The sequence below is a fragment of the Podarcis pityusensis genome (assembly GCF_964106645.2).
Source record: "Podarcis pityusensis genome assembly, chromosome: 8".
Lineage (NCBI taxonomy): Eukaryota > Metazoa > Chordata > Lepidosauria > Squamata > Lacertidae > Podarcis > Podarcis pityusensis.
The window spans coordinates 85,770,006-85,789,993 of NC_138033.1; the positions used below are offsets into that span (position 1 = coordinate 85,770,006).

The window sequence follows — 19,988 nt, forward strand, 5'->3', positions numbered from 1 at the left end:
GCTTCTTTCCACGATTCTGGTGCCCTTTTCCCCTCCAAGATCTCATTACAGACTTCCTTTAATGGTTGTACCAGCCACTCCTTCAAAGCTTTATAGTATCTGGAAGTCAGTCCATCTGGTCCTGGAGATTTGCCCAGTTGCATATTTTGAATGGCACTCTCTATCTCTTGATCTGTTATTCTCTGGTTTAGATCCACCTTACTTTGGTAGGAGATTTTTTGTAGTCCATACTTTTTAAGGAATTCGTCTATATCTTCTTCCTTCTGCGGTCCTTGTGAATATAGCTTTTTAAAATAACTCAAAAAACAGTTTCTTATCTCGTTAGGTTTAGAAATATTCTTTCCATCCACTTCTAGACTTGTAACTGTATTTAGTTTCTGTCTTTTCTTCAGTTGCCAAGCCAGAAGCTTACCACATTTATCTGCTGATTCAAAAGTCTTTTGTCTCATTTGTTTTATCTTCCATTCAATCTCTTGATTCATCAATTCCATATATTGTGTCTGGTATAACTTAATCTCTCTCAGAATCTCCTGGGACTTTGGTTTTGATCTCAATTTCTTCTCTCCTTCTTTTATCTTTTCCAAGATCTTATCCTTCTTCTCATTTTGCTTTCTCTTTTTTACTGAATTTTGTTGAATTAAAAATCCTCGCATCACTGCTTTGCTTGCGTCCCATATCACTCTTTTTTCTACATCAGTTTTTAGATTTATTTCAAAATAGTCCTTTAAAGTTTTTTGGGCCTTTCTATGGATCTCCTCGTCTCGAAATAGGTTGTCATTCATCCTCCATCTGAATTGACCAGTTACTGTAAATTTCATCTCCATCTTCACGGCGTTATGGTCGGAGCAAGTCTTTGGACAGATTTCCACTTTCTTAATCTTTGGAGCCAACCCACTAGTAATCCAAATTTGATCGATTCTGGTCCAGGTCATCATTGCTTCAGAGAAGAAGGTTCCCTCTCTCTCGAGAGGGTTCCTTGTTCTCCATATATCAATCAAGTCCATATTTTCAGTCATTTCAAAGAAAGTCTTTGGTAGTCTCCCATCTCTGGTAATTACCTGTCTTTGTGCTTTATCCATATTTGTAGATACCACTCCGTTCATATCTCCCATCATAATTAATTTGTAATCCAAATAGTCCAACAATGTCTCATGCAGCTTCTTAAAAAATTCTGACTTCCCTTCATTAGGTGCATAGATCCCTAGTATCAAAAATTTTTCACCTTGAATTTGCACTTCAATTGCCAAATATCTTCCTTGTTCATCTTTAAATATAAACTTTGGGGAAAATTTTTCTTTTGCATAGATTACCACTCCTCTTTTCTTAACTTTATCCGATGAAATAAATTCTTGGCCTAATCTCTTATTGACGAGTAATTTCCTATGCAATCTTGTTATATGAGTTTCCTGTAAACAAATTGTGTCCAACTGCTCTTTTTTCAATAAATGGAATATGTTTTTCCTCCTTCGCGGAAGATTGAGTCCATTACAATTCCAGCTTAGAAGTTGCAGGGCCATCCTGAAGCTATTTACCTCCTGTCGCTCCGAGTAGTTGTTGGTACCTATTTATCTACTTGCACTTTGACGTGCTTTCGAACTGCTAGGTGGGCAGGAGCAGGGACCGAGCAACGGGAGCTCACCCCGTCATGGGGATTCGAACCGCCAACCTTCCGATTGGCAAGCCCTAGGCTCTGTGGTTTAACCCACAGCGCCACCCGTGTCCCTCCAATGTATATAAAAACAGAATAAAACATTAAACATTAAAAAAACATTTTCACCTGTACTTTGCTCTTCAAACAGTGCACAGAAAATGCTCACTTTCAAAAAGCAGTTTTCTGCAACTGCCCAGGAGTAGCAGTATTATCCCAACAGATCCTTGCGAGGCTTTCTGTTACTTCCACATCTCTCTCTGAAGCCAAGAGATTTCTGCAGAGATTCACCACCCACCTCTCCACTTCTTGCTGCATCACTGACGTCCCTGGCTGTTTTGAGAGTGATGCTATAGTTGGGAAAGTGCGAGCTATGTTACCATGCCGACGGTGATGATGTTTTCAAATTGTCTAAAATTGCTTTTTATCTGGCAAACTCATATTAGTGTGGTGGCTGGGTGGTTTCATGCCAGTCAGTTTACAGGGTTTACGTGTGTGTTTGCCAGCTGCATAAGGAATGTGAAAATAAGTTGGGTCCATCTTTGCAAAAATTTGATAGGTAGTGATTGTGGCTTGTATAAATTTGCTTTCATTCCTGTGTCTAATTGCCTTGTTGTACACTGCCATTATATTATCAAATGAAGAATAACTTGCATCTGAACTTCTGTGTGTGTGTGTGTGAGAGAGAGAGAGAGAGGCGTTTCATAAATCTGGAATAGATCTGACAGATCATCTTGTCCCCAAATCTTGATGTGATGCATCATGACCATAGTGAAAGTACTATTTTTGGAGTGGATTGTTTTTAGTTGTTGTAGTTGTTGTTTTTTTTAAAAAAAGAAGTGCACTGCCAATCCTGTTCTCACACATTTCCTAAGCCAGGATTAGCCAAATGCCTCCTAGATGTTGGACTGTATCTCCCATCATCCCTGACCATTGAGCATGCTGGCTGCAGCTCCAACAGCATCTGGAGGGCACCATGTTGACTAACCTTGCTCCAAGGAGCTGCATCAACACACCCTCTGATTGCTGTGTAGCTTGTACAGTATTGACCAGAAATGATGCATCTCCAGCTCTGCAAATATCATGACAAGAATCATGTGTCTTCTACTCTCTCTATAAGTGTTTTATTAGATCCCACAATGAGAGACCCAGAATGTTGGACCACAGAAGAACCTGATGGATCTGACTAGTGGCTCATATAGTCCAGCATCCTGTTCTTAAAGTGCCCAATCACGTGCCTGTGGGAAGCCTGCAAACAGAACCTGAGCACAACAGGACCTCTCCTCCCCTGGGGATCCCAGCAAATGCATACCCTGCAACATTTCTCCAATGAAAACAGGGATGTCCTATTTAATAATAATAATAATAATGCCCTGCCCATCTGATTGGGTTGCCCTAGCTCCTTTGGGTAGCTTCCAATGTATATAAAGGTAAAGGGACCCCTGACCATTAGGTCCATTCGTGGCCGACTCTGGGGTTGCGGCGCTCATCTCGCTTTACTGGCTGAGGGAGCCGGCATACAGCTTCCAGGTCATGTGGCCAGCATGACTAAGCCGCTTCTGGTGAACCAGAGCAGTGCACGGAAACGCCGTTTACCATCCTGCCGGAGCGGTACCTATTTATCTACTTGCACTTTGACGTGCTTTCGAACTGCTAGGTGGGCAGGAGCAGGGACCGAGCAACGGGAGCTCACCCCGTCATGGGGATTCGAACCGCCAACCTTCCGAGTGGCAAGCCCTAGGCTCTGTGGTTTAACCCACAGCGCCACCCGTGTCCCTCCAATGTATATAAAAACAGAATAAAACATTAAACATTAAAAAAGCTTCCCTATATATGGGGCTGCCTTCAGATGTCTCCTAAAGGTTGTATAGTTACTTATCTCCTTGGCTCAGGGGGTCAGATAATGCCATACCCTCCAACATTTCTCAAATGAAAATAGGGACATCCTAAGGAAAAGTGGGACATTCTGGGATCCAATCAGACACCAGGTTGGCTTCTGCAAATCCGGGTCTGTCCCTGGAAAACAGGGACTTTGGGAGGGTCTGCAATGGGTATTCAGAAGCATTGCTGCTTCTGACTGGGGGGCAGAGCAGAGCCTCCACCCTGCTTGTGGAGTTCCTATTAGGGCACCCGGTTGGCCACTGTGTAGATGCTAGACTGGATGGAGCATGGTTTTGATCCATCAGGGCTCTTACGGTAGCCATATGCATCACCATGAGTTGGGTGAAATTGTAACAGAAAGCCAACTTAGTTCCAAAATTGTTGCTCTCTCTTTTGGAGTGACTGTGTATCCTTCTGGTTATATCTGCTCCTTAGTCTTAAAACTGTTGGGTTAAATGCCAGCCTTGACACACTGGTAACAGCTTTGATTTATGTATTTGTTGTGCATTAGTCCATGCCTGCAGAAGAGTTCTGTGTAACTCAAAAAAACACTTCTATCATCACAGTGCTTGCTCTGTGTTTTTTCTTCTGCTGGAGTTTGGGGCTATAAAGGGTGGGTTTTAGCAGAGCTCTTTCAGTGGAGCTGTCACGGGTGTTGTTTAAATGCAAGGGGAGGAGACATACAGTGTTTCTGTAGCGAATAGGGGTGATTTTCAGCTGCTTGTGTGTTAGAGGCAGGCAGGGGGCATGGACCTCTGCAAAAGAAAAGAGGAATGGGTCTCTCCCCCCCCCCCCCCGCCTGTTTTGTTCTAGAGGTCACTATTGATTAGAGGGGAAAAGGTGAATGACCATGGCTTTTATTTATTACAAAAGATCACAGTGGGGGATCTTCACTGCAAGAAGCAAGTACTCACTGACCCATGAAAACCTGTCCTCTCCCCACACCCTTTCCCTTTTTACTGCAGTGAGACTTTCTCATTTAAACATCAGCTGCTGTCCACATTGAGGTGCTGGTTAATGACTAAGCAGCCACTCAGCCCCAAAGTGACTTCGTTACTTTTCAGGTGATGGCAGTTGGGTCAGTGGTAAAGCCCATGTCTGGAACAGGATGTATGAGCCATTAGTGCTGAGTTCTTTGTTTTTGGTGGGTCCAGTTGCTCTAAAGTTTGGTTGTTTGTGTGGTTTTGAAACCTACCCAGTTCATTGCAGAGACAGTAACTGATTGAGATCATAGAATTGCAGAGTCAGGAGAGACTCAAAGGGTCTTTTGGTCCAAACCCCTGCAATGCAAAGATACTGGTTGTGGTTGAAGCCTCTCTCCAGTGAAAAATTGTTCTTAAGCTAGTTTTGATTCATTTCCCCAATATTCCACCCCAGATAGCAGAGCTATAATTGCACTGGGAACTTTCCACCAGTGGTTAAGTTCACTTTTAGAGTAATAGTAATATTCACACTTTCTCTTAGCAATTGAGTGTTAAGTGCTTCACATTATCTCTGTCAGTGGAAGGCAATTTTAATCAAGTTAAGGCAGCCTTTCCTAGCTTGGTGCCTTCCAGATGTTTCTGACTACAAGAGCTGTGCTCACTGAGACTGATGAAAGTTATGTGGTCATATCCATACCATATATTTAAAACACTCTTGAAACACCATAATAGTCATGGCTTCCTCTAATTTATTTATTTGTTGCATTTATATGCCATCCTTTTCTCCATGCAGATCAAGGTGGCTTACATGGTTCTCTTCCTCCCCCACAACAGCCCTGTGAGGTGGGTTGGCTGAGAGTGAGTGACATCACTCAGTGAACTTTGTGGCCAAGTGGGGATTTGAACCCTGGTCTCCCAGGTCTTAGTCCAACCCTCTAACCATTATGCCATGCTGTTGATTAAAGGTGCTGACCTCACAGAGCTCTGACATCCCCAACAAACTACATTTCCAAAGAATCTCCATGGCTGGTAAGAGTGCTTTAAATGTGTGGTGTTGCTGTGACTATATTCCAAAACATTTGCAGGACACCAGGCTGGAAAAGGAGAGGCTAAGGATGGCAGAGGAGTGTGAAAGCTATAGGGTTCCTCATTGACCAGCTTAATACCTGCTGGCTTTCCTGTTGGTGAAAATTGCTCTTGAACAGGCTTGGAAATGTGTCCTTTGCCTGGAGGAAGTTTTTGCTCCTTCCACACAAGTAGATAGAGGTGCTTCCTGATTTCTCTTCTCTTGCTTTTTGGCCTTAGAGGCTTAGATGGCTAACAAAGAATCACTATGTTCTATGATTAAGAGTTTTGGATCAGGCCTGGGGAGACCCTGATTGAAATCCTGATGGCACTTGGCTGCATGATCCCTCTCATCCTAACCTGCCTCACAAGGTTGTTGTGAAGATAAAATGGTGGCAACCACATATGCTGCCCAGTCTTCCACAATCCCTCTGGAAGGGATGTCATGATGGAAGATCTATATCCAGGGTGATGAGCAGAGCCTCCATCTCCTCTCCTGCTTAGAGGCAGGGTGGGGGCAGAGGCAGCTGCATTGAGCTTATGGATGTTCCAAAGTTGGACACAGCTGTAGGGGGGAAGCCCTACCCACCTCTTGCAAGGTGGAAGGGGGCGTGGGCCGGTCCCCAGAGTGCGCAGGACTTTGAAGACCCTGTGATGTCTGGGTCTGCTTGGAATATGGAAGCATAAGTGGGCCAGTTAACTTTTTGTGTGAGCTTGACTGCCCTAAGTGGCAATCTGCAATTGTTTTGGACCCAGGTTCAATGGCACCCAATTATGTTGTGTGTGGCTTTTTTTACCCCGTGTGTCAGTCTTTCTCCTTCCTTTATAAGACTCCAATACCTTGCAATAGTAACTTATTGTTGTTCATGTTGACAGGGCTGTGCTTCATTTAATCACAAAGGAAAAAGGAAAAAAGAAAATCTGAACTATGCAACCTGTATGCATTATGCAAATCAAGCGGCTTTACCCATATTATCTTAGCTGGCATAAGGCGTTCTCCTTCTGCTGGGCATGCAGAGAGCAGTGGACAGGAGTGCAGGGCATCAGGCAGGCTCATGACCTCCTGGTTGCTGGAGCTCCTCCTCAGCCTTCTTTGGCTTTGGACATTTCATTCAGCAGCGTTTCCAGTGCACGCTGATCTCCGGTGTTTTCAGCATCACTGCTGTCTCTTCCCTCAGAGGCTCACAGTGGCTTCCCTCTTCTTTCCTGGAGGCAGCTTTATCAACTGGGATTGGGACAGTGTAGTGCTTGCTTGCTTGCTTGCTTGCTTGCTTGCATGCGGGTTCAGGTATGGGCTGGCGATGCCCACTTTTGCTTTGGCCACACCCACTGCTGGCATGCAAGCCTTGGAGGGTTGGCTGACGGGAAATGCGGGCCTCCAGCTGAAAAGGCTCGCCACCCCCTTGCACGGCACCTGTAGTCATGAGGTGCATTCAGCCTCTGGCAGGCACAAACAGGTCTGGCAACCAGTTTACTTGCATCTGCTGATTCCAGAAATGTGCTGGATTGTGGTAGAGTGAATTCTTTTCATGTAGGCAGCTGATTTCAATCTGGGACGGATTTCGACAGATGATGGGACAAGTTTGTGCAGATCTTGTAGAGCAGAATGTGACTGGGCACGCAGCTTTCCTCTTTAAGAGCACATTTCCATGTATTTTGCATGTCTGCATGAATGTGCTTGGCTGTCTGAGATGTTCCTGTGCATGAGGAATAAGCTATGAAGGTTGATTGTGCAAATGTGTTTGGGAGCTGGGTGTCACCCTTCTGTGTCTGCTGTGTTCCTGTAGGGCCCTCTGTTGCAATAAGGACACACCTTTTTTCTTGTTTGAATGAGACAACAAAGACCATTCTGAGACGAATGATGTTAGTCCTGCAAACATTGCCTGCAAACTGTGATCCATCAGCCTAAGTATGACATGCCTAAGGAAACATAGCCTTTATCCTGGGATTGCTTAGTCAGTAGAGCATGGACTCTTAATCTCAGGGTTGTGGGTTCAAGCCTCACATTGGGCAAAAGATTCGTGCATTGCAGGGGGTTGGACTAGATGACCCTTGGGATTCCTTCCAACTCTACAATTCTGTGATTCTATGATACTATGAAGACTCACATTCCATACACCCTGCTTCCTAGATCAAGTTTATAACCTTATACTTTCAGCAGACTCTTGAGTAGCAAAAGCTTTGTTGGATTGCTCAGTTTTGAGTTGGATGGGAGGAATTGCCTATTAGAAAGCCTACCTGTCAGGGGGAAAAATCTGTTCCGAACTAGAAGAGCCCTGCTGAATTGGACCAAACATCCACCTAGTTCAGCATTTAGATTACAGCAGTGGCTGGTCAGTGACACACCTCTTGGAACTCACAAGTGGGCCAAAAAAGGTCTTCTCCTGTTGTTCTTTTTCATCCAGCTTCTGGCATTCCCAGATGTACCGTCTCTGTCTCAGGCAGCCATCCCCAGTCAGCGGCCCTCCAGATGTTGTCAGCCTCAAACAATGGAGCTGTAGGATGTTGGAACTAATAGGAGTTGTAGTACAGAACATCAGGAAGGCACCAGGTTGGAGACTGTGGATGTAAAGGCTGTCATGGCTGATAATCCTGGATAGCCCTCTCCATGAAGTTTTCTAACCCCCCCCCCTTTTAAAAGCCACCTAAACTGGCTATGTCTTCTCTTCATTAGACAGATTGCATCTTGCATTTTTACCAGGGTTTAAATCCCTACTCCGCTTGTTGGGTGACCTTGGACCAATCTCTGGCTCTCAGCCTAACCTGCCTCAGGGCTGTTGTTAGAATAAAATGGGAAGGACCATGCACACCACCTTGAGCCCTTGGGAGGAAAGGTGAGATATAAATGTAAAAATAATAAAAAAGAAAAGCATCTGAAAGCATAGTTGTGAAAGAACCTAGCATCCATCATTTTATGGCAGCAGAGTGCTTCCTTTTATCTGAACCTGCTGATAAGAAAATGATTGCGTTAGAGTGAGGGGTTCCTTGGCAGGCTGCTTTGGAGCAAGGACGGTTTCGACGCAAAAGTGCGGAGGAGAATTGATACATGAAATACAGACCTGCAGTGTGGGGAATATAAAGGGTGACCTGCCTGACCAGGAAGCTGAATCTCTCTGAACACTAAAAAATGCAGAGCGTTGCTAGAAAAGGTTTGGGATCTTTGCTGTGATGGCAAAATCTATGACATGTTATTTGTGAGCAAAAGAAAAGAAAAACCAGCAATAAAATTGGAAACCATTTGTTGAACACTGTGACCGGGGGAGGGGGGAAATACATTGCTTCCCCAGTCAAAGGGTGGCTTTGTAATGTTTCGGGTGTGGATTTGAATCCTGATCTCCCAGGTTCCAGTCCAGCACTCTAACCACTACACCACACTGTTTCTCATGATTACATGCATTGCATGGTTCCTAAAGAGTTCTCATAGGAACAATTATTGCTAACTAAGTCTTTGAACTTTATATCTTTTGAATTTTTTTCTTTGTATGTGGTTTGTTTGTGGGTGCATTTTTCAACCTGTTATTAAAATTTTCGTACTGTTGTAATATTAAAAACTGTGGTGGTGGTGGGGAATGCACAGCGTTATTTGTTTCGTGCAGAGCCACACGTGGCCGTGGTGCCCTTGCCAGGCGTTCATGGCATTCTTGGAGATGCCTGCCTTACTCCTTGCCAAACTGGCCCTGGCAGGCGCAGTTCCTCCTCCGCGAGAATCGGCCCACGTGAGTGAATGGCCTCATCCTTGCTCTGGACTTCCTCCTCCGAGAGCTGCTTCCCTCAGTAATGTGTCCATGCAGGGGAAGTAGCAGAGTCTCAGCCCCATCCCTGGTGGACAGATCTTGGCCGGAGTGGCACTGGGTCAGTAGAGCAGTGGTGACAGCTCTGGGTGACCCTCCTCTTCCTTCTCCTTGCTTTGGACTGCTGCCTCTGTGAGGCAGGTGAGAGCTCTGGGGAGGCAGCTGCAAAGCCCGGCCCACCCTCACCGCCCTCCTGCTCTGGCTGCTGCTGCTGCTGCTGCTGCTGCTGCTGCTGCTGGGAGGGTTGGGTTTCCCCCACCCCTCCCCTCGCCCTGCCCCTCCTCCTGTGAGGCAGGCAGGCAGGCAGGCAGGCAGGCGGAAGCCTGGCATGCATGTCACGTCCACCCTGCTTGTTTGGTGGGGAGGGGGGGAAGAGGGCTGGGAGCTCGGCAGTATGATAATGACTCTAGCGTCTGGCAGGAGAAAAGCCCCTGACTGCACCAGGGTGTCTGTACCGCCGCTTCAAGGAGAATGAGGCAAGATGGCTGCTTGGTAGCGATGGAGGAGGCTCGCTGGGGCTGAAGGAAGGCTGGCTTTTGGGGGGAGGCGAGCTGGCTAGGAGGCAGCAAAGGGAAGCGGGCCAGCAGAGTGGGAAGCTGCAGAAGGAAGGTTTGGGGCGAGGTAACAAATGGATTCCTTTCTTATGTTTATGTTCAAAGACCTTTAAAAAAATAAATGCAAGCCTCCCGCACCATCCCTTCCTCCTCCTCCTCCGCCTGAGAGGATTATTGTAAATGGAGGATGAACATTTAAATAACCCACCACAGGCCTGGCAAATTAAAGCTCTCTTGCATCTTGCTGGATACCTTGTTGTCGTTGTTTTGCTTCAGCTGCTTTCTAAAATTTAGTTTTGATAGTTGTTGTTTTCTTTCTTTCTTTTTCTTTTTAAAAAATTCCTCTGCAGGTGGAAATAAAGGACAAGAAAGACACCAGCACACGGGATCGAAAGCCAGCGGTGGAGGTACTGTTTCTTTGTATACTTTTAAAAAGACAAAAGCACTGAAGGGGGATTTGGAAGTGGAAGTACGGCCAACTGTGAAAGCTGATTGTGTGTGTGTGTGTGTGTGTGTGTGTGTGTGTGTAAAATATTGCACTAAATGATACACACACACACACACCCCTCCTGGTTGTCAGTTTCTGAGGCTTGCTTCTCATCCACAGTTGGTGTGTATGTGTTGCTTTTCTTGGAGTTCCTTTGGAGTTCCTTCGCATCCAAAGAGCATCCAAAAGGTGTCCCTGCTTTATGACAGGCAAGCCATTATTTCTCTCTCTCCCTGTTCCCTAGATCTCTGTATGAGCTCGTAAAATTATCAAAGGAGACGAGACTCTTTGAAACAGGTGTGACATCATCCTGATGTAACCATGGTGACTGTCTTAACCTTTCTGTGATGTGGCTTGAAGTGACCGCTTGGTAGCGATGGTGCAAAACAGGAACTTTCCCTCTCCTAATTTTGGGGAGGTATCAAAAAGGGGGAAAGCAGGTGAGCAGTTTGATCATGTGCTTGTTCAGGACAAGGCCAGTTTCTGCCTCCTGTTATGTTGATCTTTGTGAAGAGCAACTTGACAACTGAAGAGCTTATTTTCCTTGTGCCCCCAGCAGAATCTGGTCTCATGGGCTGCTCCAGATCTGAGAGCTGCTTGTGGGGAAATCCCTAAGAGGAGGCAGTTATGGTGATGATGAAACACCAAGCTCAGCATTGCAGCTTGTGGCGGTTGGGTGTTCATGGTAGATATGAGAGGGAGGGGAAAGTGAGTTGGAGAGGCTGACTTTTCTGACTGGTCTGATAGAAGGTCGCACAACCATCCTAAGATTTGGCAATAGTTGCCATCCTACCAACCGCAGGTGATATGTGGGTTGCATTTCTCTATTTCCTGTTATCCACAGTTTTGTCCTTTCCCAGGCTGTCCTTACACTACACACTCAGGTTCCCCTTGAGTTTGGTTTATTAAATTTCCTAGACACTTTATTCTAGAGAAAGGCTCAAGGTGTCTTACAATTTAAATATGCAAAGGTTAGGAACAAAACCGTATGGCTGAATTCCCAGGACTTACTTAATATTTTCTTATGAAACAATATGAATCTTCCTTTCATTGGCCACTTATTGCCAGCAGCTAGGCTGGTATTCTGAAGATACTGGAAATTTCTGGAGGGAACGGCAATAACCACATGGTATAAGGAAGATTGCCAGTTAGCACTTGTGAAAAATATCTGACTAAAAAGTTATAATTAGTGAGGGGTTTGAAACAAAAGGACATATTTTCAATGGATCGGTGCGCCTTTACTAAAGAAGACATGCTGGAGTCTCCTTCACACTGCAAAAGTGTTGGTTGGTATAACTTTAAGCTATAATCTGTTCTGATATGTAACGGGCACTGACATCAGAGTACTCTGTAACCACGTATCCTGGGGCACTTTGGGGAGGTGTTCTTATATTGCTCTTTGTTGACCTGTAACGTAAGAAAAATGTAATCACCTCATTTGCTGAGGATGAAAAGGTAAAATAGAGCTGTGTGTTGTCTGTGCACTGATGACAGAACATCCCAAGCCTCTTGATGACCCCACTCAATGGTTTCATGCAGATGTTAAATAACATGGGGAATATCATACTGGGGAATCGGTGGGGCCGAGCAATATCCCCTCAGCACTACCAGCTGGAGCTACCCATTCAAGTAGGAGTGGGACCAGTGCAAAGCAGTGTCCACCCTCCCAAATTTTATAGTCCCTGCTGAAGGATATAATGGTTGATGGTATGGAAAGCTGCTGACAGATCAAGGAGAACCAACAGGGTCAGATTCCCCTGCCCCTCTCCTGGTACAAGGTGGCCAAAGCAGTCTCTATGCCAAAACAAGGCCTCTTCCCCAATTGAAATGGCTCCAGAAAATTGGCTGGTTCAAGGAAGGGGGAACTTGCCTATGTCCTAAAGTTATTAAAGTCTTCCAGGGAGGGTGTCACTGCCTCTTTTAGGTAGCCTAGGACCTCTCCCTCCCACAAGGAGACATTGAGCCATCACCTCCTGGCTGGATTTTAATGAGCCACAAGACACAAGGATGCAGTACACAAGTAATTGCATGAACAAGAATTGCACTTTGTCCTTGGGCTTCACCAGCAGAAATTCATTCAAGTAAAACCAGAGAGGAGATACTTCTCTAGATCTCACGCTTGCTATAATAGTGGGATCCACCCCTAGTACATGCAAGCAGCTTTATCCGCAAAATATCTTACAGATATGGTACAGTGGGCACTATTCAGCCTCCTTTGAGCTCCAAACTACCTGGAAAAGTTCGTGCTGGATGGCATAAAGAAGATGCAGTAGAGGTGGAAAAGAGGGTTTTTCCATCACCTCCATTGCAACTGAATGGGGGAGACCAAAGAGCTTTCTGAGCTTTGCTAGACAAGGAAGCCTTCTCAGGAGCAATTGTGTCAGCTGCTGCTCAGCTCTCTTCTGCATTCCACGTTTCAACCAGGACTTCAACTGGAGAACCAGCATTGTCTGGAGGAATAGCTCGCAGGGCCCTCTGGAAATCCATATTCTCTCTTGGAGGCACATAACCGGGCTCCTGCCAAATGGGACCACCAGCTTCTCAGACAGCAGATTTTCCTTGGAACTGCAACATTCGAAAAAGGGAGGGAGGAGGGAACCTTTCAAGAAAGATGTCAATGGGGTAGTCCTTGTGACATCCCCCCCCCCGGGGTGAACTCCCCTTTGCCACCCCTTTTGAGATTGCCAGAAACACTGCCTCCCACAAGGAAAAGGACATTGCCCCTCTGCTGGCAATGTTCCTCTAGTGTCCTCCTCACCTTCAAGAGCAGGGCCAGATGGAGAACAAGCACACCTGCTCTGCAGATTGTCCTGCTGCTGCTACTCCAGCTTGCTCCTGAACTCCTTTTCAGTGGCGGAGCTTCATGCTCTGGCACCGGGGGCGGGGGCGGAGAGCAGGCGATGGTGGGGCTGGTGCACGTCCTGGGGACATGGCGTGCTGCCTGCAGGGGTGTTATGTGCATCCTGGGGGCGTGGTGCCCAGCGTGGGCAGGGGGGCAGCCACGATGGCACCCCACTGGGATCGCGCTGCCGGGGGCGGTGCGCTCCCTTCGCACTCCTCTTCCTCCGCTAGTGCTCCTCTTACCAGCCTGTTGAGGTCGCTCCATAGGTATTTTCATTAGGAGAGTCTCATGAATCTGTTCCAGGCCTGCTGGAGCAAATCATAAGGCTCTCAACTACTCAAAGGAACTTTCGGCTGGACATATTACCTAGACTCTCCTTCTTGATTAAATTGTTCCTACAGATGATTCTCAAACTGGTCTTTGTATCTGCATGGGACCCTTCGGTCGTGACTCCCTTCTTTGAGCAATTGATGCACACTGTTATGTTACGGATCTGTTGCTATCCTATATTTTGTACTGTGCAACAATTTGTTTTAAAATAGTAATTTTATAAGAAAAAAGTAGTCTGATCATATAACACCTGACTGCTGTACATTTCCTGGCACAGTTCAAGTGCTGTTCTAACCTATAAAGCCTTCAAGCTTCGTACCCCGATACTTGACAGAACAACACTTCTAACAGGTCCAGAATCTAGAGTAAGGCACTGCCCTTTAGAACCAATTTAAACCTCGCAGAATAGCAAGCGAATATTCAGCTTACTCAGAACTCTTCATCAGTTAGGATGTTAAACAAAACAGGAAGCCAACATGCGGAGGGGCCTTCTCTGCAGTGGCTCCCCGTCTGTGGAATGCTCTCCTCATGGAAGTTCGCCTGGCGCCTTCATTATACACCTTTAGGCGCCAGGCAAAAACGTTCCTTTTTAACCAGGTCTTTGGTTGATTTGATTGACAGCCCTTTTAAAATGTAGTTCTTTTTTGGTGGGGGGGGGACACACATTCTATTGGGTGGTTTTTATTTTGATTATATATTTTGTGGTTTTATATTTTGATTTTGTTCTGTGAATCACCTCCAGGTATAGGGTGCTATATAAATTTAATAATGATGGTGATGATTTGGGGGGGGGGGGAGAAGCTGCGAGTGGTGTTGAACTTAGAATGCCAGGGGAATTTTGCAGATGTTACTGAATCAGGTGCTCAAGGTGTGAGGCAGATTGTAAGAAACAACCTAGTGCTGTTATGTTTTCTCATTTTTGAGAGCATATAAATTACAGTTTTTACTCAGGTCTAGTTCAGGCCCTAATCACCCTAACCGGGTTCCCTTGGAAGGCAGAGTGAAAAAAGGGAAAGGGCAGTGTAGTTGTCTTCATATTAGCAAATCTGGATATTAGTTTTTAGCTGCTATACTATGGAGAAAATCAGAAAGGAACTACGTTCAGGAACATTGCCTAATGGGTGGAGCACATCCAAAGTTAACTCCCATCTTCAGGTGGTAGACTACCATTTCCTTGTGGTTTCAGGATCCCTCTCGTGCATGTCATATAACACTCTCAGCTTTTCTTTTTCCTTTCTCCATTTTATAGCATCTTGCCTGTTGAGAAGTGCTGAATAACTCAAGGGTTTGCTCACAATTCTGTGATATTTTAATTGGTCCATATTAAACTCAACATCCCTATTGTGGATTTTGAGTGTTTCTTTGCCGCTGTAAAATTTCATTATCTGATTGTTATTCTGTGTTTTCAGATTACATCCATATATGTGGGGGTTTGGGAGGGAGGATAATGGAAAGAATTCTGGAAACACAAAGATCTTTGTATGGTAGGAAAAGCTAAGAAATGGAGAATTGTGATTCCTGTTAGCTTGTGGCAGCTTGGAACACAGTAGAGTTGAAGGCATTCCCCTTTCCTCCTCCTGTCTCCTGCCCATCAGTCAGAAGCAGCACCTCTTAAGTATAGTAGCAGTGCCAGTGCTTTTTTCAGCTGGAACTCACTGGAGCTCAGTTCTGGCACCTCTCAGGTGGGCTCCTTTGCTATTATAAGAGAATAAAGGCTGTGTTCATGGTGAGTTCCGGCCCCTCTTTTTCTAGAAAAATATCACTGAGTAGTACTGAGAAATTCCATCCATGTGTAGCAGGACCTTAGAATGCTCCCTTTGTGCATTCTGAGCTTGGCTTTGTATAATTAATGTACGTGGGGTGGGATTCAAAGTTTGTCTATTCCTCTGAACTTTTTTTTTTTTAATGAAGTATCCTATATCTTACTCCAGCATGTTTGACTGCGGCATTTCAAAGTTAGCTGAAACCTATTGACAGTAATACCACTTAGTATTTTTAGAGTGCATTTCAAAAGTCCAAAGTGAAACACATTCAGTATAGTCTCAGTCACCGTTAAAAAAGCCCTGGTGGGCATAGCTGCCTTATGCTTGGAGATCTATACACTGTAAGGCGCCCTTCTTCAAGAAGCTCATTGCAAGCATAGCAGTGCAATTTGTGTAAAATATTGCTATATTAGTCTCAAACATGATAATGACCATCTGCAATTGTTCAGTAAAGCATGCAGTTATAACCTGAAAAATATAGCTCTCCTATGCAGTCTTATGCTCAGTTCTGGGCATCACAGTTCCAGAAGGATATTGACAAACTGGAACGTGTGCAAACAAGGGAGACCAATATAATCAAGGGTCTGGAAACTTAGGAGGAACAGTTGAGAGAGTTGGGTATGTTTAGACTGGTAAAGAGGAGACCGAGAGGATATATAGCAGCTATCTTCACATATCTAAAGGTCTGTATTATGGAACGTGCAGCAATCTTGTTTTCTTCTGCTCGAGAGGGTAGAACCTGATCAACGGAGTCAAATGGTAAGAAAGGAGATTTCAAGTAAACCAGGGTTCCTCAAACTCAGCCCTCCAGATGTTTTGAGACGACAATTCCCATCATCCCAGTACAATTCCCATCATCCCAGTATGTTTCCGAGCACAATTCAAAGTGTTGGTGCTGACCTTTAAAGCCCTAAATGGCCTCGGTCCAGTATACCTGAAGGAGCGTCTCCACCCCCATCGTTCTGCCCGGCCACTGAGGTCCAGCACCGAGGGCCTTCTGGCGGTTTCCTCACTGTGAGAAGCCAAGTTACAGGGAACCAGGCAGAGGGCCTTCTCGGTAGTGGCACCCACCCTGTGGAACACCCTCCCACCAGATGTCAAAGAAAAAAACAACTACCAGACTTTTAGAAGACACCTGAAGGCAGCCCTGTTTAGGGAAGCTTTTAATCTTTAATATACTATTGTATTTTAATCTTTTGTTGGAAGCCACCCAGACTGGCTGGGGAATAAATAATAAATTATTATTATTATTATTATTATTATTATTATTATTATCCCTGACAACTTGTCCTGCTGGCTAGGGATCATGGGAGTTGGAGGCCAAAAACATCTGAAGGGCCGAGTTTGAGGAAGCCTGAACTAAACGTTAGAAGGAACTTTCTGACGGCAAGGGCTGTTCTACACTTCTATTGTTCTAAGATCCTACGATTCATAGTAAGTGCATGAAATAGTCCTGATCAATAGAGTACTGGTAATTGATGTTTAAATACAATGCTTTGAGTTTCCATGTATGTTGATTTCTAATTGCTTGGGTAGGGCTGGGCAATATCTTGTCTCCAACACAGCGATATATCACTATTGCAATTTGGTGATATATAGTGATGTCTGAAACATTGAACTATGTGGGGTGGGGTGGGAAGATCAACTGCCCTGAGACCTCTGGGTATAGGGCAGTATATAAATTCAATAAATAATTGTCATCATCATCAGGCGAAGGAGCAGCCATGGGGGGTTAGGTGGGGTGAAAGAGCAGTGCGGGTGGGGAGTGTGTGAAGGAACAGCCTTTGGAGACTGCACAGGTGTGTATGTTGGGGGGGGAGAGAGATCAGGTGTGTTGGTGGGCAAAGGAACATGGAGATTGGGCAGTTGCGGGGCTTGAAGATCAGGCATTTGGGTAAGTCAAGGACACACAGACAGAAGGGAGCAAGGGAGGAAGGAGGCTGGAATGACACAGGGCTACTTACTTTGTGGCATCTCAGCGACCCAGCATTGGCAGTGGCTTCACAAAACCCTGCTTTCTGCCAGCTGCTTCCAGGCAAACGCACATTGCATGCACGCACACGCTGTGATCCGTGATGTATTGCCACACCAGTTATTTTCAAACTGTTATCATGATGTGGTCTAGAAACCAGTATTGGATGATCAATATCAATATATTGGCCAGCCCTATGCTTGGGTTAAACTTTTTCAGTTGGGTTCCAATTTCTTCTGTGCCTGCCATCACGTGTGGTGATCCAGATGTGTTTCCTTCTTCTGAAACTTCCACCACCAAGAACAAGAATCTTCCTTCTTCTGAGTCAGAACGGTGAACACTGACTGGCAGCGATTGTCCCGGGTTTCCCTACCTAGAGATGCTGGGGATTGAATCTGGACCTTTTGCATGCACAGCAGATGCTCTACCACTGAGTTACGACCCTTCTCTGAAAGAATATTATTCATCTGTTGGGTCTGGATTAAAAGACCCCTTTCTGAGACCTGTTCCCTTTCTGTAGCTCAGTGCATATTTATAGCCCCATACTTGTAACATTGCATGTTATACTGTTTTTTCCAATGCTCTCGTGAAAGGGGACCATAATACTCGGTGCAGTGTCTTGCGCTAAGCCAAGATTATGCTGCTCATGATCCAAGAGTTGGGTGCCTCTTATGAGCCAAGCATTTTCTGGGATGTAGCAAGAGGTTCTGGAACTTTCAGAGGTTTTGCTTGTGCTCTTAAAATATATAATTGCCCCAAGCAACTGTTTAGGTTGCTTGTGTAATTGGGTCAGTCCAGGAGAAAATTTTCTAAATTTATGTATGTTTGACAAATTATTTTCAGTTGTTTATTTGCAGTTGTCAGGAAGCAAAACACAAAGTGGGGCAATGTAAGGGTGTTGCTGAAAATTGCTGGTTCCACAGGACTGAACACCTTGAGCCTCCTATGTCTGTTTTGTAATGCTGTAAGGGATTTTCAGATGTTGATGAAGGCTGTGGTCTCTGGCTGAGCTGCGTGGGTGTCAGAGGGGCAAGAAAGGCAAAGGAATGTCTCTTTGCCGCTGGCAGTCTTCCTTGCATCCCACTTTGTGGATACTTGACTCCCATGCAATTTAGCTTAATGAGTGAGATAGGAGGCAAAGGTGACTCCTCCACTTTGCTGTCAGGAGAGGGTCTTAATTGTGATTGCTTTGCTGATGTGTGGAGGCAGCAATAATTTAGACTCAGACGGTGTCCTCCTGCTCATTCATCTTTGACTCCTAAAAATACTTGTTGTGTTGCAAGGTCACAAACTGAGCTGGTGGCATGGTTATAGATCAAGCTGCCTTACCTAGTTGGACCATTGGTCAGTACAGCCCAGGTTTCCCTCTCTGATAATGGCTCTGAAGGTCCAGGTTGGGTCCTTTTGCAGCCATTGCCTCCTGAGACCCATTTAACAGGATTAGATGCTGGAAATTGAATCTGTGACCTGGTGCCTACAGAGCCTGTGCTTCTGCACTGAGCTATAGATCCTCTCTGAGACTACAACTCCTCCTAGGATCCCTGATCACTGACCATGCTGACTGGGGATGATGGGCGTTGGAGTCCAACAACATCAGCTGGGACACTAGGCTGGGGAAAGTTGCACTGGTGTGAAGTGCCACACAAAGACAAGGAGCTGGTGCAGAATGAAGCAGAGATGCTGGAAGCCAAAAAGACATAAAATGCTCTTATAAGTGCAGGTGCTGCTGTTAGGAGGAGAGGCAGTGGGCGTGTGCTCAAAAGATCAAAGGCTTGTTTTAAGTTGCAAAAGACCTTTAATTCTTCAGGAACCATCCCATCGTGCAATCCAGCTCAGGGCAAGCTATGTACACTGCAGCAAACAAGTAATAATCTCTGAAGGGCTAACTATCAGAGTTTCTCATCAAGAACAAATATAAGTGAAACAAGTTGGGGGCGGGGAGGAGAGAGAAAGAAAGAAAGAAAGAAAGAAAGAAAGAGAAAGATGAGAGATTCATCCTCTTGTCTCCTGGAGCTAGACACCAAGGCCTGTTTAATATGTGTACGTACAGTATGTACTTTTATAATCAGGGTTTTGTGGGTGCTGCAGCTCTGGCCCAGAAGGGAGTATGATAATAATACTGAGCACAGAAAACGGCTTCTTGAAAACCTCAGTCCCACCCCCTTCTTAAAAAAACACAAATTGCAAAGCACGTCTTCTGAACCAAGTTTGTGGACCATACGTGGTGGGATGTCGGAAACTACCTAGGGGGGTGTGTGTGTGTGGTGTGGTGTGTGCAGTAGCGATGGGGGTGGGGAGGTGTACTGTTAGTGCCTGGTGCCGACTCTCCAGGCTTTTCTCATTGCAAGTAGATCAGGATAAACTATGCAGAACAAGACATATATATCAACTTTAATTTACAAAGCTCATCCGGGTCTCAGAATCCTGCATTTCATATAATTGTGGTGTTGGAAGGAATCCAAAGGGTCATCTAGTCTAAGTCCTTGCAATGAAGGAATCTCAGCTAATTTCCTGGTACAGTCATACCTCTTGTTACATTTGCTTCAGGTTGTCTTTTCAGGTTGCGTCCTGCGGCGACCCGGAAGTACCGGAAAGGGTTACTTCTGGGTTTCGCCGCTCGCGCATGCTCAGACACGCAAAATGACATCACACGCATGCGCAGAAGCGGCGAATCGTGACCCGTGCATGCGCAGATGCAGGTTGCGCTCCTTTCAGGTTGCGAACGGGGCTCC

General features: G+C 45.5%; 1 protein-coding gene across 5 annotated transcripts in view; it reads left to right on the plus strand.

Annotated features, from left to right (window-relative positions):
• The window catches only part of TET3 (tet methylcytosine dioxygenase 3), a 110,491-nt gene that overhangs the window by 19,190 nt on the left and 71,313 nt on the right, over positions 1 to 19,988 (plus strand). Inside the window, exons 1-2 of one of the 5 annotated variants that reach the window (XM_081017247.1) lie at positions 9,280 to 9,369; positions 10,213 to 10,269. The exons of 1 other annotated variant lie outside the window; for it this stretch is intronic. In XM_081017247.1, the coding sequence (XP_080873373.1) occupies positions 9,295 to 9,369; positions 10,213 to 10,269 (132 nt within the window). In that variant the 5' untranslated portion in view covers positions 9,280 to 9,294. 3 more of the 5 variants (XM_081017249.1, XM_081017248.1, XM_081017245.1) reach the window with 3 other exon arrangements.